Consider the following 27,414-nt stretch of genomic DNA (forward strand, 5'->3'; position numbering starts at 1 on the left):
GTTGTCGAAGGTTGTGCTCGTGCCAGGTAATTGAGCTTTATATCGATATGGATCACTTGCAAAGGTGGCAGCTGTCGTATTTGGGCGGTGTCTTGGCATTGCCATTGAACTAGCTGCCCCTCCCCCGGCCGCTTCCGCCTTTTCTATATTCTCCACCCAGGGCGCTTGTCCTTAGCAAATAATTCTTACCTGAAACATATTTATTCAAAACTTCCACTTAATGGAGTAGCCACGAGCTCTTTCTTCTTCAAGGGTGAACAGTTTCATCGGGCCGCAGTACAACATGATTCAGGCCTGGCGCAGCGTCTATAGATAAGCAGGACGAGAGCAAGAGTAACAGGAAGAAAAGGAGAACGCTTTACTCGCTTGGTCATGACGACCGAGGACAGACAGCGGGACGCTGCACGAGCACCAGCGCTGCTGCCTCAACAACTTATGTTTTTGGCCTTGTCTTGTTTGCGATGTAACTCGCGTGCGTGCTTAATAGGTATGTGGGACAATTTCTTCAAACCGTCAATCCCTGTCCGCTTCGCAAGAAAGAACCGATCATTCCGATGCGCAAACCGCAAAAAAAGACACCTTCCTCCAATGCCGAAACCCATGCATTCCTAGATATCTGCGGCTCTTAATTTAGCGGTAGTTACTCTTTCTCAACCCCTTCCTTATGCGAAACTGATAAATCGGCTCCGATTGGGACGGCTGTGCAGTACGTGCGCGGTAATAACCGAGCATCGATGTGAGAAAGTAGAACCTCTAGTTGCGGGTCTGTGGCTTTTACGGATATATAGACAGTTCCTTAGTTTTTGATTTAGGGATGTCTGAGTTTGAGTCTCCCTTTATTTATTCTAGGCCATAATGTAAACCAAGATACCATACAATCAGAGATTTCGAGTTCTTGACAGACGCCAGCGCCTCATGTAGCTGCTGCTTAGTGGGCACACGCAACACTTTTTACAGATATAGCGTTTCTTCACACCGGCTACGGGTGTATGTCGGCAACTAAGTATTGTATACGGCAGGAACGTGTTTTTCGCCCTTTTTTAGCGTTTCGTGGCGAAGCGGCCGGTCTGCCAGAGATTGTGACCCGCCTGTGCCGGCCATTTTATGTTTGCGGGCCTTTTCCTCTCTGCCTCGCCGCCAGGGTGTCATCAAGCGGCAGCGACGGAACGATGACGGTGGTGGTGGTGAAAATATTTATGTAATCATAGAGAGAGTTTCGGGGTCGTGACGTGATGAGGCAGTGGCAACCGAGGCACCAAACATATGCCGACGAAAGGAAGAGTTGCCAACGAACTAAGGAAAAATGCAGGCTTATTATGTTAGCGCAGTTGTACTCAACATTAAATTCCATTTTTCTTAGTTCACCAATGGTGCATTTTTTAAGCTAACAAACTCATTCATGACCGCCTTATTCCTGCTTCTTAAAACCTAGAAAGGACAAGATAACGTCAGAGTGTAGTTTGACAAAGCGTTCAACACGTTTCTGTTTTGAATTTCGGAATTCAAGCGTGAGTAGAGTGTTCAAAAAGTAGCTTTAATTCTTGATCGCTTTATCAAACGCTATTTTGAAGCATTGGAATGCATGGAGATACAGCTAGCTGCTGATAGCGCTATAGAAATTCCATCTTAATCCATAGTTGCTTCATATCGACGTTTTTAATCCACTTCTCTGCAGTCTCAACCCTGCACATTGCGCTAAAGATTCCATTTTTTCATATTTTTTTCACAACCTCTTAATCGCGGCCTCTTAATTTTATTTGATGACCTCCCGAAAATTTTGCTCCACAGTGTTTATAGCTGCTCGCAACAGTTTCTACGATGTTCAAGGTTATCGTGGGTGCCGTAATCGCTATAACTTTATAGTTTTTTTGTTAATTTCAAATTGAGCACGACCGAGAGTGACCGTCCTCCTTGACTTAACTTTCCGGAGTCGCAGCCGCCGAGCTCATTTCCTGCTTACGTGCACAAGAAGAAGCAGTTGATAATTATCGCTAGTACTATCGACTTCTCCAGCCGTAGTACTGTCTCAAGTTCCCGTTCTTTTTCTTGTTGGACATGTCGGACCACCTGCCTCTAACCTTCACCCTGTTAAACTTTATTTTTATCAAGGTATCAAAGAGTTCTCGAGTTTAAAGGAAATATGCCTGTGTTTTTTTTTTGAAGTGTCACCCGGCACAATCAAGCGCAAAACGCTAACACCAGGCCTCAGCCGCTTTTAAGCACCAACCCGTAACCCTGAAAGGAAATCGAACTGTGGAATACGTCGCTGGCATATTTTGCTCTTCCTGGGATTGGTACATACCATTTCGCGGATCTTTAATTAAAAAAACTTTATTTGTCCAACAGATGTAGAGAAGGTTGTAGCCTTCCCACCTAAACGACACCCAGGAGTCCTTGGAACATAGCAGCGGCTTCGGCCAGTCGGACGGTCTTCAGCTGAATCTCCGGATCGGAGCTGAGGAGTAAGGTCTCCCATATGTCTAAAAACTTTATGATTCTTCGCTCAGAGGGAGCCTGAGGACATTCACTGAAGACGTGACTGAGATGAGCTCGGGCTTTAAATAGCTTTACACTGGCTAGATTACTGACCCGGGTAGCAGAGGGTGCACAACACTGGGTTCGGAAATGAGTTGGTTTGCAAGCGACGCCAAGTTGCGATTTGGGCTCCTCTTTAAGGATGTATCGGCTGGAGGGTATTTTAACCCGCCCTAGTATGTATAGTGTTTTGTGGTCACTCGGTAACAAGCTAAGCGGTCGCCCCCCATGAAGCCCACGGCGAACCCACCCGCTCGTAAATTAAGTCCTCGAGCTATTTCGTGAGCCACCTCGTTCCGAGCGAGGGAGGCGAGCGCAGGTGGCCAGATTATTTGAATTTGTCTATCACTGCCATATTCTGAAAAATTCTCTTCGCACTAGGAGAAATTCTGCCTCTCGCAAAGTTGATCACTGCAAGCCCTGAGTCGCTAACTATAATATTCGCTGACGTACTTCCAAGTGCCGAGCGAGCTGTCAAATGCTAAGAATTGCGAAGAAAAATTGCTGGTCACTGAGGTACCTCAAAAAAAAAATGCGGCTGCCACTTTATATGAGCACTCCTACAATGCGCTCCGCCTTTCCTGCAATGCAGTTAATGCTACCATGTACTCTCGGCGACCACATAGAGTGTGAAGTCCTTGTTTTCCTATATATGTTATTTTATTTTGTATTTTTTCCACCATACGGAAGTTGCAAAGACCGTATTATAAACTAAGGTACATCATGGCGCTGACTTTATTCTTTTTTTATTTTCTTTTTTCATAAAACGTTACTTGACCAAGGCCGCGCTAGTTGTGTTTTTACTCGCACCTAACCCCACGTTGCTCCGGTAACGAGACCTATGGGTGAAAAGAGAATTGAATGTGGTCTAAACAACGATTGAGAAAAAACCCAACCTATTTTACGTGAACAGTGCCTTTCAAATAAACCAAGGAATGAGTTCGTAGCCTCCCACACGCCGTTTAAGAAACATTTTTTGTTTAAGGTTTTCCTCGCTCACCGTCTCCACGCCTTGATGTTCACCTAAAAATTAAAGCATATTGTGTTTTTTTTAGTAGCCGACGCCAAAAACCGCGAGACTCTTTTTGCCTCTAATGCAGGCAACATAACAGTTCAGAGAGGGAGCGTGAGCAGGCACCATTAACGCCCAGTTAACATACGGGACAAAGAGAGCTTTGATTATTATTAAGCAGTAGCACTACTCACCAAACAGAATTAATTACTTACCGCCCTCTGTGTGCTCGATCTTTCTAATGAATACGATTGGGATAATTATAATCGTTTTAAATAGCCTTTGTATGTCTGGAATGATTCTCGGGACTTCTAAATTGTTCGGGAGCGCTAGAAGCTGCGACAAACAAGTGGCTTTGCTCATTTTTTTCTTTCTGTCGTTTATAATAATAATTGGTTTTTTGGGGAAAGGAAATGGCGCAGTATCTGTCTCATATATCGTTGGACACCTGAACCGCGCCGTAAGGGAAGGGATAAGAGAGGGGGTGAAAGAAGAAAGGAAGAATTAGGTGCTGTAGTGGAGGGCTCCGGAATAATTTCGACCACCTGGGGATCTTTAACGTGCACTGACATCGCACAGCACACGGGCGCCTTAGCGTTTTTCCTCCATAAAAACGCAGCCGCCGCGGTCGGGTTCGAACCCGGGAACTCCGGATCAGTAGTCGAGCGCCCTAACCACTGAGCCACCGCGGCGGGGCTTCTGTCGTTTCGAATGTCAGAAGTTCTGGATGTCCATTCCTTCAATTTCAGTTTGCTTTCCAGCGAGGGTCGCTGAACCAGGCAGTGTGCAAAATATTAACACCGATCCGAGTTCTTGGAAAAAACCTATCATTTAGAGCGACGTCGTGGTCCGCTCCGATCAATGACAACGTCCGCACACCACTTACGGCGCCGGCCCAGACCCAGTACGTCGAAGCCGGGTGCACCCTCTGATGGTAGGATTTTCAGAGGCGGTCTTCGAGGCGCTTTTTTCTGTTCAAGTTTGGTGCTTTAATCTCAGATTTCTTCATTTTTAGAGCGGCTTTTTGTATCAGTGAGGCCTACACGACCGACTGGTTTAATGACACAAAATAAATGCCGAAATACGGTGCTTGGACCCGCTACTTTCTGTAAGCGGACATCCTATCCCGAAAAGCGATGGCACAATAGTAATATTTTCTCAGTTTTTATTTACAGCCCAAAGATTACTTCTTCCATCGGAACTGAGAAGCTAAGAAGAAAATATGGATGCGAGATATTGACCAGCCAATTTTTTCCCCTGGCATGTTCTCGCATTTTCTATTTTTGCTTCGTCTATAAAAGAGGAGCTCTTAATTTTGCACTTGTAGAAAAAAGATAAGGGCAGATAAGCTTGAGACTTGATGACAGGGCGGACGAATCTTTCTACTCTTTAGCATGTTTGTACTTCAGATCATTTGGCGCCTTTCAGGCCTCCCATGTTCGCGAGTAGCTTTACCAGCTGCTCCTCTCGCGCGCAGAAAAACGACACAAAAAATTGGCGGTGGTTGAGCTCTGGTTAAAGCTGGAGTGAAGCGATAGCTATAGCTGGCCGAGCGGAACTCTTTGAGTTGAACTGCAAAGTCAGTCTTTCGCCATTCCGTTTCGCTGGACATTCCTGCTTCATATTCGTCCCACTTGACACGGCGCATACGCACAGCTGTTGCAGCTCGGTTTCGCCGGCGCGCCGCGACGCCGGCAGCAGCAGTTGCTCCACACCACGTGGCTGGTGACGTGACCAACCACGTGACGAACCACGTGATCAGCCACGGCACCGCGCCGCCGGCAGCTGCTCCACACCATGTGACCAACCACGTGCCAACGCGGCGGTGCAGCCACGCTGAAGGCTCGAAATGCTACCGTAATGTAGCTATCGCTACAAAATAGGCTGGTATTTATTTCGTGTTTCGTGTCATTTGTTTTTCCATTTTTAGGAGATCCGCCTCAGCAGTGACAGCGGTTACGACGCTTAAAATCCCCGCTGGTAACTTCTGTTGTTTTACATAATCAAACATCTGGAAATGACAAAGGCAATGCTCTTTCGACTAAAAAATTGTGGCACCTCCAATACTGAGGAAAATGACAGACGAAAACTCTTAGAGCAAAATTACGGGTTAATTCACTAGTTGCTCAATCACTGCTATGGTCTAAGTTTCATGTATTGGGAAAGTTTTCTTTCTGTCCTCATTCACTTTTAGCATTGATAATCAGAAAGGTTACAACAGGCGCCCAAGAAAATACCTAGCTGCCGTATTTACCCGATATCAAGCCATGGAAGTTAAGTAGGTAGCGTTCACCGTGTCTCGTTGCCGGCCTATGCATTTCTAAAAACAGTCGTGCTTGTGTCCTTTGTAAGCTCTAGTGCTCAAGAAGTGTTTGCACAGGTGAGGTTCATGCAAAAGGAGGCAAACAAGAGACACATTTTTGCGATATGGAAGATATTTTGCCCTTGTTCATTCCCTTATTATAAATTGCACGAAAAAAACTGAATTAAGGAATAGTAGTGCGAAAATAATATTCCGAAGGGCAATGCCCGAGCAAGATCTGGCGACGTTTGGGCTTCGTGCCAAGAGAAATAAGTCTATAAGAATAAATTAGAAAGAGAGAGAGAGAGGGGGTTTATTGATAGGAAAGGCAGAGAGGTTGGCCTGAACAATAAATATCTGGCCTGCTACTCTGCTCTGGGGGACGGGAAGAGGAGATAAAAGAAGGTCACGATGGGGGACGATGATGATTGGAGGAGGCAGATGAAAAACTATCACAAACGCGATACAAGGTCCGTGTCGCTCAAAAAGCGTGAGAGCGCTCGCGTTGCCTTTACAGTTCTAAAACTATCTGGCCAAGCGCCGAGGATCAAATCCTCAGAGAGGAGCGTTGTGTCCATAGGCTTCAGAGCAGATGCGAGTATGAGTCTTTCACGTGCATACGCAGGACACGCCACTAAAACAGAATAAATTAAACAATAATTGCAGTGACTGGAAATAGAAACCGTGACGACGCGAACAGAGCAGCTCCGCTGAACCGTGCTCTAGAACACTACGCTATATCAGCAGTTTTTTTTTTCATTATTGAATGGAAATCAATCCCGCTGAGCCAGCCCAGTACGGCTCATGTTAAACTGCAACACACTCTCGCGCTGTGCCTTGCACATCATCGTCCTCAACAACTTTCACCTGCACAGCGTAGACACAGAGAGAAGCTTCTGTATTCATCTTGGTCGCTTTCATGCATCCAAATCTGCTTTCGCACGTTTATAATATGAAGAGAAACATTCTCTGTTTCTTTTTTATTTCCTGATCAAAATTAACATTCACTTTATAGCAGTCGAATTATGACCAATAATAGACCTGAAACCATTGAGTCTTTGCATGTGTAAGGTTGTGCATTGTAACGTAAATAAAAGAGACGGTTCATGACACACAAGCGCAGCATTGTTTCATTGCGCAGTCTACACCGCTTGAAAAAAAGGCCACAGTATTGTCGCTGAGTAGACATAGACCTAAGGGGGTTGAACAAAGCCAGTAGTAGTTCCCGCGTAGGATATCTGCGCTCTTGGAAACACTTAGTGCCATACCATGGTATCTGTCTTAAACCCCACGTCACTCAAAAGCTTAAGCCTGCGACACATTCTAACGACCCTCAACAACTTCCCTAAAATTTGTATGTAGGAAATACTCAGCTCATGAAAATGAGGCTTTTTGTTTGCTTATACCAAAAGAAAACATAATAAACTGTCGGCCGACGCGAACGGTCAACGGCTGTTCTTTCCATTTTCCTGGTACAACGCAACCTGTCTGCGGAAACAACGAGCTCAAATACACATTTCTATTGAACTGGTTTTATATTTTCTATTTGTTCCCGATAGCTCCTGTATACTTTCGCTTTATATTCACGTTTACATGGAAGAATCGACGAGAAAAATCGGCTGTCTGGCTCCGAATGCCAGGTCGCAGAGACTGATTTACATTCCGCCTCCTGTTGTTATTATTTTTCTCTTCCGCACGCGTTGTTTTTACTGTTTGTGCTTGTTCCTGGGCTTCTGTGCTTGATTGTTGTCGGACCTCGGCTGTCCAGCTCGATCCTTTGGCTGTTCAGCGAGCCGTCCGCCTTGCACTGGAATCACGCGGCTTTTCGCTCGACGCAGCATCTCGCATGCTGCAGAACTCTATTTCTTCTGTCGCGTTCGCGCCCATTTTATCCACTCTTTCCTGAGGGACACACGGTCGGACGTTTCGTCCAGTATGCACGCGAGTCGTAACTGTCTGCGACACTCCAGGTCACTGCCTGCCTTGCAAAGACACCCTTCTAGCAGCTTCTACTTCGTATCTCAATTTCTCTCGGTACTGTCCGCCCGCTCCGCCCTGTGAAAGCGTTCCCGGCCCCTTGTACTCACTCCCTTTTTGGTGTCGCGCAATGTCAATGCGTTTTATGCTCTTCCTTTTATTCCGAACTGCTTCCTGCAACGCAACATCTTCGAATGGTAATCGATGCAAAAGCCTGCGCACACTCTGTATGCTGCCAGCGTTGCTCGACGTGCAGCTTGCCTTTCACTCGCTGGAGACATCCCCATAGGGATGGTGCACGAATAAGAATGTAAGGGGGCGAGGGATATTGTTTTGTTCGGGCGCCATAGACGCTCGAGTGACACTGAGATGCGGTCAAAAAGAAGACTGCTGGGACATGCAGCGAACCCAAGGAACACTAATCGGTGGTGGTTAACCACTATGTGCCTCTTGGCCACTCCCTCTTCTACCCTTCTTTCCGGCCTCTCTGGTACGTCACTCCCACCTGCAGCTGCTTCTGAGGCCAGCAACTTTGTCTCGGCTCTTTTGTGTGTTTCTCTTTATCCCTTCTGCTGTCACGGTGGATGCCGTTTCTCAATCTTTTCTCGATGTCGGAAGGGATCGGCAAGTGCCCTCGTTCTTCTTTTTGTTTGTTTGCTTTTTCTTAATATTCTTCATGTTGTCTAAGTGCGACCAGATCTATAAATTCTCTGCGATCGTGTTTTTTTCGTTGCAGCGCAACAGTGGCTCGGCGAAAATATAGGAGCGTTGGAATAATGTTGTAAATGTTGCAGAAAATAACGAGTAGTCAAATACACCTCAATATTAGCCTAATTCTTTGGTATGACTGTTGTTTCATGTTGTTTAAACAGCCTATGAAGGCGAGACGCTAAGAAAGGAATAGTCAGGGATTTCTTGTATACTTTAGGCGCAACAATTCCTCAAGATGCGACGCATATATCTGGTGCAAGCTCCCAATGTAACTGCGAACGGTCACAGACAAGCTGAATAGTCGACACGTTTTAGGCGCTTTCACACAAAGAGAACAGTAATACGCGGAAGACTTACGATAAATGCAGACATGTCGCATCATTCGGCGCACTTCATTAAACTCATTAACCCCTTTGCTAACCGCAAAATTGCATTGGATGCCCTATGTGGTCACTGGAAGGTATGGTTCTGGTGGTGGCTCCAAATATAACCTGGAAACGGACTAGTTCGGTCATCACTGAAGATTTTTGTCACATCGCTCTAGTTCAACAATGAACGAAAGTACATTTATTTCAACAGCCGCAGTACATTTCTGATAACTTCTTAAATAAATAGAATTTCCATACTCAACCTGCAGAACTAGAGAAACACACACGAAAGACTGTCATGCCGATATTTAAGAAAGTTGGCATAGCAGAGAAGTGTTAGCGTAGACCCACGCACGCGCAGTAGCATGGGTGGGTTCAGGAGGGGTCGGTGCGCGTGCACAGCCGGCGTCCGGTAGCCGGTATACGTGGATGCTAGAATGTATTCGCTATGCTAAAATCATCTACTGCTAAAATAAAGTGTGCTCAATCTGTAGCACATTTAGCCAAAGATTGCTAAGTTGGTAGGCTCAAATTGCGTAAAGTTCGAGAACGTCGACCTCGCATACCTCTTCACAAGAAATTGCACGATTAAATATTGATTTTTTAGTTTACCCTTATGCCGCACACTAGAGGGCATATCATATTGTGGACAGCTCCACGCTATTTTCAGCTACGTGCTTTATTTATTCTATGCCATATTCTCAGTGCACGCGTTTTTTTTTGTTGTGGCTTTATTCTAACGCAGCTATGCGGACAATAACCAAGCGATAGGCGCACGAGATTATTAGCACATTTAAAGCAGTTTTATTGCACGTACGCTCACAATCTATCGCTCATTCGGGAACCATCGAGCTACGACTAAACCATCAGAACACGTAGAGAAGCGTCGAAACAAACTAACAAGTTTTGCGCAGTGAAACCATGTGCACAAGAGAAGGACCGTCATAAAGTTCTTACATGGAGTAGGTGGCCCCACTATTGTCTCATTGTCTACAGAGTCGGTTTTGTGAACCACTATACCTGTTCTTGTCTACGCTTTTCTGCCTTCCTCGCATCCGAAATTTCATTTCCATTAATCACTAATACTCGTTACGTGCGCAAAAAGGGACGGTTCACTAAAATGCGCCTACGCTCTTCTCCTGAATCAACCTCGCTCAGCAACCAGAAGAATTTTTCTCACCACTACATCCAACGTGCATTTTCATTTGTTGTTTGCCTTCAGTAGGATCCAGTGAATTAGGTCATCCTCGTGTTCCTGCTGCAGAAAAATGGCCTGGGATTACGCTTACGCTTCGTCAATGAAGCTATCCTTAATATAATCCCTAACTTCTTGGCGTCGCAGTCACTGCTCGAATTGTTTTCAGACTGCTTCAATGTTCATTTCTTTTTTCCTGTATTCCATCTGTCTGCAAAGCGTAGCCGTTCCTTCTCCTGCGACTCACTTTAGATTTTTGACGCTGGCTCTTCCGCCCGTAGCGAGGGTTCTATTTTTTCCTTCGTCCCAAAGAGCAAATTTCACTTGCATATCGAAGAACTTTCTTCTTCATTTTTACTTACGCATTGCTGTTCTTCTCGGACAGCATCTACACTATCTGCCTTCTTCCCTTTTCAAACAATGACGAACGCTGCATTTGTCACGTTCTCGTTATATGCAGTAGAAGAGGTCGTTTATTTTCTTCTGTAGGGATGGCTTCAAGAAGGCAGCCGAATTTTTTTCTACGTGGCACAAACCAAACTGAAGCCGCTTCTCCGGAACTGGCATACTCTTTCTCATTCTTTTATGGAAGGAACCATACATTCACGTATAGGAAGCGTATGGCTTCGTGTGAAATATGCAACGTCAGTGTGTGACCGGCGGTTCTCCGGACCATTCTTATTAGAAAAGGGTTAAAAAATGCTGTTATTCTGCGTCTGTTTAAACACAGGTTATCTTAAAAGGCACGCTAGCAGACCCGAGGTGTGTTCTGCGTCATATAAAAACGCCAAGCTAAACGCTGACAGCGCGAATGCGCATGATAGAGCGTACTCACAGAATTTTCTCCCATGCGTCCAGTCCGTGCTTCGTGCGCACCATATCCTCGAGAGCGCAGTGAACGAATCCATACTGAAAAAAAGAAAAAGAAAGGCTGAGCACCTCGTTCATAAAATAATAATAATAATTCTCGCCCTGTTAGGAGCTGCAGCCATTGAGAGAGAGAAAGAGAAGACTATTTCTTCAATCAACTTCCTGATGGCGTTGATTTTTTTTTTCACCTTAGTTATTAGCTATCCGTGAGAAAGAATAGAGGAGTGCGAATCTCTGGCAAAATGCATGAATTCAGAAAAACAGAAGTATTCTTTAAGGGCATCATGTGTATAAGAAAGCATAGGGAATCTGCGGTGCTATAGCCGCCTGAGGTAATTCCCGTCATTTTAGAGCCGTTTGTTTTACAGCTCCTTGTATATATTTTAGTTAATAGGATATCATGATTGTATTACTTGTACACACCAAAAAGCCAAGATATTGAACAGTTGCTCTATTCTTCCTCTCTTTCAACATGCATAGGCAAATTTCATTTCAATTTTTCCGCTTCGCGGTCTCAAGTGTGCCTCGCGGTTAGTCCGTTTTTCTTGCCCTACTTTTAGTTATTTGAGCGCCTGCTTTGTTAGCCATGCGTGCCTGTATTTTAGTGACAAATATTTGATTTTCTACATCTAATTTAACCATTAGATGTCGACATGAAGACTGAAACGAATTCCTCTCAGCACCTTCATTTTATTGCCTTTATAAGCGCAATAATACCAGTAACACACTGAACGGCAGTGTTGTATGCCCTGCCATTGACTTTTTTGGGGGGGGCGGGGGGGAGGGCAGATATGTACACGTGATTCCACCCGTTCGCATTGTCCCGACGGATGCAAACGTACTCTTTGGGCTTAGAGTAAAAAATCAGAGTTAGATTTTAACCTCATTTTTAACTGCCCAGAGTTCCGATGTTGACACTGTCACGTCGGTACTATTGAACTGTGTCAAGATCCTCATAAGATAATGCTGTTGACAAGTGCAATTACTTTTATACTTCATGAATGGCTGAAAAATCTTTGAGAATGAAATAAAAAAACACAATATACTGTTAAAAAAGCTACAAATGGCCACTCATTGAGCCACACATCAAAGGAATGTGTTGCTCATATTTCCTCAACATCGAGCATCATCCCATTAGACAGACTCTAGCCAATTTTATCCTAACAATTTTCTTATTGACCCTTTCCTTTTCAGGCACAAGAGGATAGAAGAAGCGTGCTGTGAGCATTACTGCGAGTCATTTGGTTGCCATAGAAACTTCGATATACTCTCTTGGCACTCGACGCTTTTCTGCTTGCAAAAAAGTGAGTCCCGTTAACCTTTATGAGATAAAACATTCCCTTTCTTTGAATGGAAGCAGAGTTCTCGAAGATTGATTGAAGCGAATAAAAAAAGACTCACGACTGTAGAACCTATAGGAAAACACTTTACACGGCTCAGGTTGTTCAGGAAAGCAGGCCGCTTCGAAGAAGAGGGGCGGTTTTGAACTGCCATTTAACGAACCCGTGGAGAGAAGCCGCAGGGACATTGATCGGGCACTGCTAATTGATTGCTAAATGCAGCACAATAGCAAAAGGCTTGTTCCTTTAGAGCAGCGTATTTCGGGTGATCCTTTTCTTTCTAAGCATTTGCGTTTCAACGCAAGTAAAAATTTTTTTTGTGGCCTGACACGAGTAAATATTGTAGAAACTTTACATCACTTTCCTTTATTTTCTCGTATTCTTTGAGGAGAGAAACTAAGCATTCTACATAAAATTGAAAGAGCACGATTGAAAGTTGTTTTTTTTTTTTTTGCACAGCTACAGATAATATGCACTCGTCATCGTTCGAAACAAAAGTTGATAGTTTAGCGCCTCTCTCTGCTTGTCCCCAATCCACCTTGTTGTTTTCCGCACCCCAGTTTTCGTAAGTATTTGTCCCCGACTAGGCCTACTGGAAGTGTTACTCGTATTTATGTTCCGCTTTATGTTCTCACAGTGTAGCCAAACATCATACCCTTTAAGAGGAATCTGCCTTTTGAGCCGATGTAACGAAGACAAGGAGTGGAAACAGTGTCTAAATGCTTGCACCATTCGCCTTATCACATCTGGAGCCATAGAGGGTCTTGTGTATTTTGAACTCAATGACACAAAACTATGAAACCAGAATGAAGGTAACGGGTGTCTTTTATCTTTCCGATGCGTATTATTTTTTGTTTTTTGGTCAATTCTTCTCAAAGCAAAAGGGTTAGCCATGCGCGAAAAATGATGGCGAACACTTCTCGTCACGTTTTCTTGATATAGTGCACTATTTGCGCCCAAATTGCTAACGTCGGCTTTCCGCCCCTCTAGGGCAAACGTAGCAAACCTAACGAAATAAACGAAGCAAACAAAGTACGCCGTACGTAAAGAAAAAAACTACCATTAACACAACTGACCGGCGAACACTTGCAGTGTAATGATTAACACATCTGTTGACGAGAGTAATACAATTTCCTGCAGCTACGCATTGAAAATATGTGGCATGTCCATGACCCCAAGCAGAGTAGATGCAAACTTGTGCCTCCAGTCGATACGGGAAATTTTACCGCAACTCAGCTTTTGGAACAAGAACAACTGTATCAATGAGCGGTGAGACTGCCCTTTTTACTCTGCCACTCACGCTTCCACTGAATGGTAGAGGTTCCTACCAAGCCATAAAATTTCCATGGGCGCGGATTTGTTTCGCCCGTTCGCATAGCAACGACCACAGGCTGTGTCCGCACACGGGGGCGTCTCTGCCACGCCGGGGTCGATCAGTAGTGGGACAGGCGCTTGGGGCACGCGCTCATAAAGCTTACGCTGGAGGGGTCACGGAGACTGCTAGTCAGCGTAGGAAAAGAACGTTTGGTGTGGTTGAGTTAGGTCGTACTCAGCCTCCTCATCATGTCACCCGCTTTAGTCAGTTGAAATTTATAATTGAATTCTCGAGTGCCTCTAAACATCTCAGCACGCTGTCAAAAGAGTGCGCGTTATTCTTTGTTTTGAGTTTCAAGTGGACCGCCTGCTCTTGCATCATGCAAAATAACAACGACGTTTTCACTATTTTTCGAACACACGGAACAGTGATTCTGGAAAACAGTGGTTATAAAACAAGTTCAGAGGGGCTCCTATAAATGTTCGATGCTTCGCTGCTTCTGTAAGACAAAGCAAAGAAAAAACTAGAAAATAATCATCATAAAATAGGTTTTTTTTTGTCTCCTGCAAATAAAATGCCTTTTCATCAAAGGCGCCTCTCATCAAATCACTACGAGATCGAATTCGAACTGAAGTCATTTGCTACGGCGCACGGCATAGCTCTTATTTGGCGATGCTGGCGAGGAAATCAATATTAAACTTATCTATAGGGCATTTGTGCAAATATGTTCTTTATAAGTGCTCTAACCTTAATTTTTTGTACCTTCCCGAAATTGTTTTATCCAAATAAATATTTTCAGCAAGCATTTGACGACAGCGCAGCTTGGTACCTGGAGTACCGCTAACTTCGGAGGACAACAAGGGGGGGGGGGGGGGGAGGGGGAAGGAACAAAACTGCTCATTAACTTCGAAGCAGAAGAAAAAGAAATGCTCCCTTCGGTTCCCACTCATTCAAGCACGGCTGATCCTGCCCTTGGACGTCGATCTGAATGGCGAATTTCCGAGGGGCGTGTTGTTCCTCTTCTCCTTTTACTCGACCGAAACATGGGACACAGCGTGCCTGTGCCTCTCCTAGTGAGCAGAAGCATGTGCCTGCGTCGGCACAATCCTTGCAAAACCGCATTCGCCTCGGACTCGGTGGACCGAAACACTCGGCGTTTGCAGATAGAAGCAAGCCTGGCAGTGTGCGAAGTGAATCAGGCATCCTTAGTTGCGCGCTCATCGGTTTGTGCATCGTGAACAGAAATGCAAGCTTGCCGGAACCATATATTTATTCCTTTATGGGCATCTGTCTTTTCATTTTACCCTGTCCACGAATGCAGCGGTGCTGATTTACAAGTGCTTTTGTACAGCGGCAGCTAAAGTTGTGGAATTTTTTTTATTATTAACGCCAACAACAGATCCAAGATGAAACGCATAGAAAGTTACCAGAGGACTGTATGTCCAGAAGAGTGGAGAGTTGGGCCTGTAGGTTACAGATCATGGTAGGAACAGTGCTGACAGAGGGCTATTCATCCTACTAAATTCTTAAACCAACAGGCCCAACTCACCACTCTTCTCAATTGCCAGCGCCTGTGTGGTGTTCTCGCTTCGTCCTGCTTGTGTCACCGCTGTTTGTACCATGACTGTCTGCGATTCATCACTGTTCCGGAGTGAAATAAGGAGCTGGCAAAACCGCTTATACAGACCGGCCAGTTGAAAGTACTTGGTTCTCTCTCTCTCTCTCTAATTACGAAATCAAATAATTTTGTTAAAGCTGAAAAAGAAACAAATGAGTCAAGCATTTTAAATAGAAAAAAAAATTATTGAACAACGAGCAGATGAAACGATATGGTAAGTGGGGTCAACAAAAAAGAATGAAATCAAAATAATTACCATGCAGAAGAACGTGATAGAATTTTATACCCTAACTTTCTGAAATAGTACCAGTAACATGCGTCGCTTCGTTCCTGCGTGAAAGAAATTGGAAAGAAGTTCGGCGAAGTAGTTTTGAAGCAAGCTTTCTAGTTTTCTCTGCTAATGATGCTTATAAATGCGCTCTCATTGTCAGAAAAAACTTGAAACTCTATACAATTTTTATCTATCAAACTGTTTTCTCAATAATGCCAATAGCCTTGGAAAAAAGATTACGTTGGCCTTAGTTTATTACTGAGACAGTTGTAATCAGCAGACGGCTTATTTACCTGGTATTAGTATTGTGAGATAGAGAACGCCCGGAGCAGACTTTATTGCTACCTGCAGGAACGGCGTTTGCGACGAAGGCAAAGATGGGAGATGATGGTTAATATAGGCAAATGAAGGCAAGATTACGCACAACGCTTATAGTACTCATATTTACCGGCATAATCATGCCTTAAATTTCACCCCATAGAAGCTATCGTTTTCTGCAGATTATGGACACAATTTCATTGAACATTAGGAGGACCCCGTTGTGTTTGAGCTGTCATGAGCTTACTTCTCATAAAGAAACCTCTCCATTAGTGCGAAAGGCCTCACGAAGGGTGCAGCAAAGAGAAAATTTCAAAGTTTAGCAGGTGCATTTCCTAGTAATTACTTTTTTCGAGGCAGACAACTGCAACAGTTACCTCGCGCGTGCCGTTACCATGTCGTGAGTGTTTTAACAAAACACAAGCTTCAAATTCAAACAAATGCACATTTTGTAAATCTTGTTCCGAAGACAAAAATTCTGAGTGTGTTTGCACGCAATGATCTCTCAGTTTAGGCACTAACGAACGACAAAATTGTGTCTAATATTAGTGCCTGTAATAAAATCTACCTATACTTTACAACAAGGTGCCTAGTATAGATTGAAGGCACCTGAAATAGAGCAAGTCACCGGATTCGCAGGTGCTACGTTTGGTACTCACTTTTTTTTTTGGACAGAGTTCCAAGTACTTCGGGCATGTCGAAGCATTTATGGTTGAGCACAAAGATTTCAAACTGGCAAATTATTTCTGTTGTGCGTTCATGGCAAGCAAGATTTACCGTTTAAGTATGTGTAATGCTCAATTGCTTGAATTAGAGGTCGAGGCAATTCAGGAGAAAGTCGCTGGCTGCCTATGCCACAGGTTTGCTGCGGGCTTTTTCGCCTTTCGCAACGCTTTCATCAAGTTCCTTACAACCGCTGTTGGATCGCCGACGCATTGATTCACTAAAGTTTATGCATACCGAGAATAACTCCTCTTCCCGAATGTCTTCAGATGGTTACCTAATTACTGCTTAGCCATCTCGAATTAGGAGTCACCATCGCCTAAATATCGGGCCTCATTTTGCCCGCACCGGCACACTCTTTCTGCTTGTAATAAAATAATAGAATTTTCTGCTCGGTCCTCCTTCTTCTCTTCCTTTGAAATTTATTTTACAGACAATTGAGTTGTTTCGGCTTTTTTGCATTTGGTTTGTATTGTCACATTCTCTCTATTTGCCATCGTTCCGTTCCTTGTTGCTAAACGTTATGTTTTATACGCACCCGCCCTTGCAGTAGCCGAACAAGGCTGCAGTAGGTACAAATAAATAAAAGAAATAAAATACCTTCGGCGTTCCAAACTTTGTTTTGTGCCATTTTAGGTTCAAAGTGTTCATGCACCTTAATTTAAAATAACGTTTTCTCGCACTGAATTTTTATTGACCGCTGGCGCGCAGAGGAAATATTCCAGTCTTCATGGTGGCAGGCCCTAAGGTATCAATTAATTTTGCCACAGATTCCTTCTAAAAGAATATCACACGCTGGTTTAGTAGCTAACGCGTCTTATCACATTACGATGGTCAAGTTACCCGCTTCCATAGCGCATGCGCTGCTAACCTCATCTCGAGAATGGTCATCTCCCACTCTTCCGCATGAGCTCAGTCTTTTTCAGCTTCGTCAGTTTTGCGAATTCGTGTTTCCGTGACCCCGAACTGAGTCTGCTCCTCCGTCTTCCCGCCATGCCGTGAACCACTCTTATGACCCGCAAATAGGAGTTTCATTCGTTATTCGTGAAAGGAGTGATCATTTGCCACGAGCATGGCTGACGGCTGCTGACGCGTTCGGTACAGCATGATGGTCCAGCATATACTTTGTTCATGTCCTTCCTTTAAATCAAGAACCACAAGCGCAGTGCTCAGCACAAGACAGTCCTGACAGCCCCCATGGACAGGTATACGATGGTTGCTAAAACAGCGGGCGTCCATCCTGAAATGTTTGGTGTGCAATAACTTGCTTCATCAGGCCTACACGCTTGTGCTGCACGCTATAACAGTGAACATCTCAGTTCTCCCTTTAATCCTTTTCTTCCTTGATGCACTTATTTGAAACTAAAAAAACACCTTTTCTAGTTAACTTCTCTGCCCTGTTACCTTTCTTCAGAATGCCTTTCTCTGTCTTTCTCAGTTAGCAACACGCCTAAGAAGAAATTAATGCTCTACAGCAGACTGTGATCAGCATGAAGGACATACTGTTCAGGATAATGAAGCCATCAGAGAGCAGCCATTATTAAAATCGCAGTATAAGCTGATCTTCAAGCTTCATGAAGGGAGCCGCCTCGAGAAATATATATTTAGAGCTGCCTGACAGACTCAGCTCTCGTTAAAAAGACTGCACCATCCATTCTCAGGCCATGCAGTCTGGTTTCATGACGCTGCAGATGGGCACTTGATCTCCAGAGAACTATGTCCGCTCCCGTCTACCCCTGCATCTTTTGCGTGAAGGAAATTGGCGTAGGTGATCAAGATATTGTATGGCACAGGGCAAGCAATTTTTCTCTCGATGTAATAAAAAACAAGGCGAGTGATCGACGCCGATGAACACAGTCTCCATATTATCTCAGAAGCGGCTACGCCATGACCCTAGCCGGCAATATTATACTCGTGATGGCGTCTTGCACCATCATATCGGTGCAGCGAGCATGGTCGCGAAGGCGTATAGACTTTCCACTAATCGTAACGTCTGAAGTTTCTTTCGGAGCAACAAAAGAACGCGGCTGATGTGTTGAAGAAGCGACCTTTACGTCGCCCTTGCTTGCTTCACAAGGCATGGTGGCATAAGAACTGTGACTCAGTGCCTATGCAAGCATCCGGGACAAATGATGGAAGACATAAAACAGCTTCCTATGTGTCGATCAAGTCGTTTACAGGGTGCTCATAAAAGGAGGATAATGTGAGTTGCATCACACAAGATTAAACGGAATGACGTTTTCTCTTCGCAATCTGACCTTAAGGCTCATATTCTTTATAGCTGGCGTATATAACTTCCTGTAGCAAGCCAATATAATCGGCTGAAATAGCAGCTTCATAACAGTCTGATGGAGTGTGCTAAAACTAACGTAGTTATTCCAGCGCACCCAAGATGCCCACGTAGTAACACGGGCTGGCAGAAACGGAGTGTATAGGCACAGCACTTTGCTGTTTTCAGGTTAGGTATTCTAAAAACACTCTTGATGCAAGCAGCCGCATAGAAAATGAAGTTGCACAAAGTGACTGCATAATAAAAAAAGTCTGCACCTGACCGAAAGTAGGATTTAACATGAAAAGGACAGCCGAAAGCGCAACCCATTCTAAGATGCCTCATAAATTGTAGGCGTGTATTTGCCAGGTTGCTTGGCTTCTGAACGGGCCGCCGCCTTCAGCCGCGTGTGTTTATCGATCCGCGCAACGCACATGATTTCTCAGTTTTCTTCCAAGTTTTCAGCAGCCGCCACTAAGAGTGGTTTGCCTTGCAGATTACCAGCACGTCGTTGGCGTTGGCATTTCGAAGCGCGAAACTAACAGATGAATTCAAGCTGTAGATCGGACCGAATGTCGAAAAAACACGCAGCCGAGAGGCTGCGAATTGCGAATGTCTTGTTTATGCAAATAATTATCTCATCCAAATGATTCTTAATCCATCTTACGAAACTAAATCGCCCGATCAATCTCTAACCAGGTGCAACTCCCTCTTCGAAAATTGCTCAGCCATGCCTCCCTCTCAGCGATTTGTTTGCTCGAAGTATTTGGTTTTAATATGGTTTAATGCCATTTGCTGGAGGTTTTGTATATACCTTATCTATTTATACAACAATCAATCATTCTAATAAATATCTTGTTTTAAAGAAAGCAGCGCCAAAGACTAAGTTTTTTTTTTAAGAAAAAAAATGATATAATTTCGTGTGCTGCGAAGCTTATCGCACTCCAAGATTATTTTTTTTTATTCTCAGTGCAATTCGGACGGAGAATTTCTGAAATTTTCGAATAAGGTAGGCACCATGTGTTGATTCTGGTTCGCCTTCATATCGGCGCTCAAGTTCACCGCATCTCAAGTCAATCCTCGCCTAGTTTTGCTGAGAATGGGAACAGCAATTATTTCATGCCTTAACAGCCCACATTTCGGCCTCCTGCGGAACGGAGAAAACAGGTACCCTCCCCTTCTTGCCCTGCGGTACCCTCTCCCTAGCGTACATTTTCCATTTGGCTGAGGCCGAATTTTATCCCCGCAACATACATGTGATCTCGATGAATAGCGTCTTCTCTTGACCTACCATCGACTTAAACCGAATCCATCGCTCTGGGGTTGACACTGACAATCCTGAGGTAGGTCACGTTTCTCCGATAACAAGATATTTGTGGAAAAACTTCCGTTATCTGTGGGTATTCCATGGGTATACTACGATTCCTTTCTATGACGCAAAATCCAATTCGTACTAACTGAAAAAAAAGTCTAGAAGATCACAAAAAAGCCGCGCACTTTACCGGCAACAGCATTAAGCTTCGCGGTTGCGCTCAAAGCGAGCCCAACAATATGCCGAATATTAGAGCCTCTTCTCTCTATAAGAAGCACGTTATCAAGCCACCTTTGCCCTGTGCCTGTTACGAATATTTTCTCGAAACCACCGAATTTCGCATGAAAATTCGATCATTCTGAACACTCATTTTCCCGCACCTGTTGTTAAGCAACTCTGCCTAAGCACGTCAAAGTTGGGCGGGCGCAAAGCACGGAACGAGTAAATGTTTCGATAAAAACACACTTTCTCTCTTTCTCTTCAAGTATAAAATGGTAACTGTGATAATCATAATTATAGCGCAACTACAGAAGGGACGTGGGGCGTTCCAAGCCTTATTAGCAACAAAAAAAACTGATCGGTACAGACAAGACAAGGTCACCTGGAAATATTTTCTTATACGCCCTATTTACTTATTGCGTTAAGCGCACGACCTGCACAGTCCACCGAGACATCATTCTAGGTGGTAAGAATGCGATTTACAAGAGAGTTGTAGTAAAATCTCAACACGCGAGCATCATGCTCTATCTGCAAATTTGCCGCGGTGGCTCAGTGGTTAGGGCGCTCAGTACTGATCCGGAGTTCCCGGGTTCGAACCCGACAGCGGCGACTGCGTTTTTATGGAGGAAAAACGCTAAAGCCCCCCGAGTGCTGTGCAATGTTAGTGCACGTTAAAGATCCCCAGGTGGTCGAAATTATTCCGGAGCCCTCCACTACGGCACCTCTTCTTCCTTTCTTCTTTCACTCAATCCTTTATCCCTTCCCTTACGGCGCGGCTCAGGTGTCCAAAGATATACGAGAAAGATACCACGCCATTTCCTTTCCCCAAAAAAACAATTATTATTACTTAAAATTTCACACCCTCTTATTTTGAAAACGAATGGAGATCAGAAGACAATCAGCACGGGCTCAAATCAATGAAAGCTTCAGCGAAATACACCCCCCTCCCCTTTCAGGCTCCCTTTTAAGAATACTCTAGTGCTTATTTTTTGGGACGTGATGTCCGCAATGGGCCGTTTACCTGGAATGCAAACAACGTTATCACAGTCGCGCCTACCCGGAAGTGCATCAGAGAGGGTTCGTCCTTCTGCCTTTAAAGGGAAAAAATACCGAACAGGAAAAGAATGCATACCTAACACCTTGTTATATCCCTCTCGCTACACAGAGTACGAGCAAAAAGCTCTCTTGGAAGCGCAAGCTAACAAGATCCCTTTGCGTGTCTCTGGCCGTCGGCTTCTGGCCGTCGGCTTCTTGTCCAGCAAGCAAGCGCGGAAACAGGGCTTCATTGTGTGTGGTTTCTGAAAGGAGGCTGCGGCAGCGATGACAAAGAAAGGCGCACCAAGCCCCTTTGTCAGTACATTCATTTTTTGCTCCGCAGCGAATGTAGCCATGAAGCAAATAGGGCTATCCTTCAGTGCGACGTGGTCATACTGCGAACCTTCATAACTTGCGTTTTTGTTCATTTCTCTTTTGCGACACGAAGGTCGTAACTTTGCGCTCTTTTTAACTTTTCATGCGTTAGGGCCTTTGGGTGTGTGCGAGTGTGTGTAGGCGTCTGAGATGACCACAAATACGCTCGCACAAATAAGAACCCTGAAAGATAACAAGCGCTTGACCCATCAATTCGCTTCCGATAAAAAATAGCATCAACACAACCTTTAGGAAGCCGGCAGAACTACCTGGACTCACGTGCTATGCGCTTCTTTCAAAAACCCAAATCTTTGGTCGACAAAAATGCAGACGGAGGGATAACTCATTTTTGCTTTCATTACCAATACCAACTAGCCAGTCTTTCTACTCTAACCAGGCGTGCGAGCTCGCGTGTTTGAGCATGCCGGCGTGCTAGTAAGCTTGAGCGAGCTCATGCGACCTGATCCTGCTGTGGCAATAGTACAAGAGAGCGTATATTGATATCGGTTGTCGTCTAATTCACTACACAAGGGAAGGTATACCGTATTCGCTGGCGTAATGACGGCGTTCGCAAAGTGAACCGCACCAACCAGCGATGATGACAGTGAATGCTAGCGGGAGCCCGTTTTTGAACCCCGAAACAATTACGCAGTACAGCAATGCTGCGTTTGTCGTATGTGATGACACCGACACTGGACACTACGAATGAAACAGCCGATGAAATTGTTGCGCGAGAAATACGAGTAGCAGTAATCGTCTCTCCTGGTTAAAAATGGTTTCTCTGTTTAATCCGCAGTATTAATTGTTGTAGAAATTTGATGCGGTTTGACTGCACGCCGCATGCTGAAAGGTTTCGTAGAGTGAATAAACTCTCGTCGTACTTTATATGTCATTACGGACCGGCACGTCAACTACACGTTCGGATTTAAGGTGAAAGTTGCTAATTATGCTTCTGAGGAGATAAATCGTACGCGTGTTTTCTTTTATTATAGACATGAATCGTATCGGACGAATTGTTCACTCCATAAGCCTAGATTTTGGTCCCATTTTCATTGGTTTAAAAATTTTCACAATATATTAACCTGCGTAATCAACGGGCCTATAAAACTTAAGTTAATTTTAGGAAAAGGAAAGTGCGTTCAATATGTATGTAAATGCAGTATGTGACACTAGAAGAAGTTGCACAGTTTTTTGACTTAGGTTTACTTCTCTGACATAGGTCTGACAAATACAAATTGGCCGGTTAGACTATGGCATACCAAAACAGGCAGAAATCACGCCAAATGTCTGAAGTTGCTATGGGAAAAAAAATATGACCGACAAATATCAAACATCCCTCTAGAGTGAGTGCTGGTCGAAACTCGTTTCGGGCCGCCTGTCTTCTCTGACACAGTGTCGGTAGCACGGAACTGACGGGCAACGCCAGAAGTGGAAATGTTTTTGCGAGTGCTGTGGAGCTACGGATACCGCGTCAGATGTGGCGGACGCGTAAAGGGTAGTCTACCCCTGCTCACTCTTGCGCACGCACTGGCAACGAGTTCACCCGCAGAGCTGCGCACTTGCGAGGACGCCGAAATCTGTGAGAGAGGCGGATACCCCTCATACAGCTAACGCTGCAGCTAAACAGTTTATTTATTTATTTATTTATTTATTTATTTATTTATTTACTACAATACCCTCAGGGCTCCAGAGCATTATAGAAGGGTGGGTGGAAAAAGAAAAAACATAAAAAATACAAACAAAAGGCAACAAAAGCAAAAAATCATGATGCAGATGCTTGTTCCCGCAGGATTTACTGCAACACAAGCAGACACGTTACCCGTATAAAGCTATGACACATTATCGTGTCAAATGGGCAACGCTTTTGAAAAAGTATCGCTGTTATCGCTCTAAGCCTGATGCAGAACATTTCAAGTGACCCGTGGGCATCGTCGGAAGCAGTAAAGGACATCGTGGCGCAGAAGAGCTCTTGATCCGATAAGTCGCGGTCCTGCCGAATGCCACTGCACCACCCGCACTGGAAAGCGGAGCTTCATATAACACTATACACCAAACGTAATGTCCTGAAAAAAATGTTCACGTGTTTAGACGTACTAAAAAGAAAAAAAAAGTTTTACTGAGCAGCTAACAGTGCTATATTTCTTACTTATCGGCGCATGTACACTGGGCATTTGGTCCTGCATGGCAAAAAAAAATTGAGACGTGCACCAAGAGTAATAAAAATCAGTCTTCAAAAATAAGCGTAGCTAAGGCTCACCGTACCTAACGAAGTTTTACAGCTTCAGGCACGGCGGAGTGTGAAAATGCTGCTTGGAGGACAGAAGGTTTCACAGGCGCTGAAGAGGTTTCTGATTAGACTTTACAGAAACGGCCGCGCCGCCACCATCATGACAACACTGGCGCTTTCACTGCATTTCATATTCTTCTTTTCTAATGTATTTGGCAGTTTAAATTTCAATTTATGCTAGAAAATCAAGCTTTTCTTGCTGTCATTACCGTTACTGCGTATTCTGACAGAGAGCCGAAGGGAGAAAAAAAAGAGAGGGAGACAGGTAGGTTAACCAGAAACAGCGACCACGACGTTCGGCAAGCCTCCTGAAGTACTGCTCATTCTCTATACCTAAACGATGAAATTCCGGTCAAATGAGCCCCAGAAGAGCAAAAGGATTATCTGCGACCGTGGGATTTTTCGGAAAAGCTTGTACGTAAGACAGCATCAGTACATGCTAAGGAAAGCTCTGCTTTCTAAAGTGTAATTTTTTTTTTCTTATTCGTATATATAAAACAATTTCTTTTATAAACCATCTAGATTTAGTTTCAGCTGTCGTCGAAAAATTGTTATGCTAAATTTAAAGAAAACATATTCAAACGATTTTCGTTTCTATTTTTTATTTTTCATCTTCGACGTCCGCTGCCTTCAGAGAGTTTCTTATTGAACAAGATGATCGCATTGCCACTGAGCACTTCAGAGGTTGCGCAAATGAACCAGGCGTTTGTGCCGTGTCCTCTCTTTGGTACCTATCGTGTTCCCATTAAGAGTGCAGTTTTCAATAGTGCTCTTTTATTATATCAGTGCAGGTGAGTAGATCGGGACGCAGCGTACGGCTCATATCAAGTCTCGAAATTACAAGTCCTGATCGCAAAAGCTCAAGTAAACCAATAGGGTGCATGCAATGCCTGCATTTTCTTTTCCCTTTCAGATGTCTTTATTATGCAGCAGGAAATAAATTCGTGCGCTACGAAGCCCCACAGCAGATGTTCTGCTTTTTTTTTTTGCTACTGTGGCGTGCCTCTATGCTAAACCAGCGTCGGATGCAATAAGCAAGCAGTCCCGAAGGAAAAGTTCCCTGACACACATAAAGCATAGTTTGTTTCCCATTCATGTTGACTTCTGTACGAGTAAAGAAAAACCTACTGCCATGGGCTCTATCTTTGCGAACATAATACGGAAAGAAAGCAGCATGTAGTTAGTTATTTAGAGTGAACCAAAATATCGGTAATTTTTTAGGACTTCCGCAATGAAAGGTATAATGACTAAAGAAGGCTAAAAAAAAGTTGCTACAGTGGAGCACCTTATAATGAATAAAAGGAACTGCCGAAATAAAAGCTTCTCCACCTTAAAACAATCGTAGCGCGTGCAATTTAAAGTTCGAAAATTTTATTAGTGACGTAACTTGGTTTTAAAAGTTTCCTTTGCTTTTCTTCTTTACGTTTGGCCCTTCAATATACTATCACCAATTTGTTGCCGGAGGGTCGCCGTCTTTTTTCATATTAACCTCACAAGACTAAGCTGTGCTCGAAGCTTCGCGACGAGCTCATCTGTATAGCATTCCGCAGGAGTGCGTTGACATTTAGAAGCAAGTTGAAAGACGGTGAGAGTTCATTTATAATAACGTTAGGTTGGGCGAGTTGGCATAAGTTTGAATTGCAAAAAAAAAAAACAGCGCTCAAAAGACAGAGGATCATAAGAAAGAAAATTCTTCATGCTCATGCTTAAAGACGCCGCGAACAGCAATGATGCACAGTATCTTTTAGGGCCTGACACCTCTCTCGGTCTTCATGCTTCGGCAAAAGTGTCAGCATTCCTCTTCAGTTTTCCTCTCAAGTGCGCAAGTGATAGTAGAGCGCATACGCTAGCAGCGAGCTGCAGACAAACTTTCGCACTTTAATTATGTGTCAAAGATGCCTCCTCGCATTTGAAAGCTACAGAATCAGAGCTAACTGCAACCGACTAAATAAATTGCGTCTTCCGGGTCAGCAGCCGAGCACCAAAAGTACTGAACCACCGTGGTGGCTTCAACGTCCACTTGACTAAAACACATATTATACAAGCTGCCGTGACACATGAAGGAGCCTTCCGGACATCACAAAGCCTGAAATAAAACGGAACTGAAACTAAGCTTAGCAAAGAACACTAAATCCCACCCTGCCTTTGCACCACTTCTTGCTGCTAGTGTTTGTCAGAGATATTCTTTTTTTTTGTAGCGACAACTACATTGCGGTAGCATTTAGAGCCTTCAGCGTGGCGGTGGCACGGGACCGTGGCGGCGCCGACACCGCCAACGTGGTCTAGTGGTCGGTAACGTGGTTGGTCACGTGACCAGCCACATGATGCAGAGGAGCTGCTGCTGCCGGCGAAACAAAGCTGCAACAGCTGTGCGCATGCGCCGTGTCAAGTGGGACGAAGATGAAGAAGGAACGCCCTGCGAAACGGAGCTGCGAATGACTGACTTTGCAGTTCAACTGATCAAGTTCCACTCGGCCAGCTGCAGCTGTCGCGTCGCTCCAGGTTTAACCAAAGCTAAACCACCCCCTTTTTTTTTTGTCACCGACCGGCAAAGGAAAACCTTTCATGTATTAAAAGAACCTTCACACTTATGTTGATTTAAATGACATATAAAAACTTTTTTATTCCTGCCAGTCAAACAAAGCTAGCCGAAATCAGGAGCATAAAGCTTTCGTCTGACAACGTATAGCAGCGGCTAATTAATGCACATCACTTGAGAGCCGATGACAACGGAACAATTGGGATAATGGCTGAACCTGCGGAAGAAATGTTACGACAATGTTTTCTGACGAAAAAAAAGCGCAGAAATACGTTTTATAACACGTCACTGCTTCTGTGGATTTAGCACGTGGTGATTTCAAATGGAATAGCCAAAGGAAGCGCAACCCAATACGTAAACATTATGGTCCTGAACATCTCGCCAGCCTTTTCCTTCACGTTCTATGTCCTTTGGTGTTAAGTGCACGTAAGCTAGCTGTTCAAATTTTTGAAAGTTTTCAGGAACGCTAAGATACCCGTTGTCTAACAGGTGAAATTTTCTGTTCCTAGCTGTCCCTCCCGCAGGGCAAAGCAGAAAGCACTTCTTCCGTCCTGAGACCTCGGCCCCGAATTGCCAGTGCTTCCGTTGTAATCGTCCTCCATTCTTCCCGACAGTGCTGCGGGGAACAGACGAAAAGCAGTTTCACAGTTCAACGACGCCGAACCCACGCTCGGAGATTCAATAAGGCCACTTCGTCCGATTTCTCCACTTTGTGAAGGAAACTGGTGAGGTCGCGAATAAAATCCTTTGTCGCTCTGCGAAAATCCTTATGGCCGCTCTTTCAGAGGAAATTGAATGCCGCCGCTTATTTCTAGGTCCGCCC

The 27,414-nt window shown here is 44.4% G+C and overlaps 1 protein-coding gene across 1 annotated transcript in view; it reads right to left on the bottom strand.

Moving 5' to 3' along the window:
* LOC144130399 (guanylate cyclase soluble subunit beta-1-like) overlaps positions 1-27,414 on the bottom strand; it is a 118,449-nt gene that overhangs the window by 38,767 nt on the left and 52,268 nt on the right. The window contains exon 2 of the mRNA XM_077664325.1: positions 10,936-11,009. Within this exon, the coding sequence (XP_077520451.1) occupies positions 10,936-11,009 (74 nt within the window). The remainder of the gene's footprint in view (positions 1-10,935; positions 11,010-27,414) is intronic.

Source organism: Amblyomma americanum, chromosome 4 (assembly GCF_052857255.1).
Source record: "Amblyomma americanum isolate KBUSLIRL-KWMA chromosome 4, ASM5285725v1, whole genome shotgun sequence".
In the NCBI taxonomy this organism is placed as follows: domain Eukaryota; kingdom Metazoa; phylum Arthropoda; class Arachnida; order Ixodida; family Ixodidae; genus Amblyomma; species Amblyomma americanum.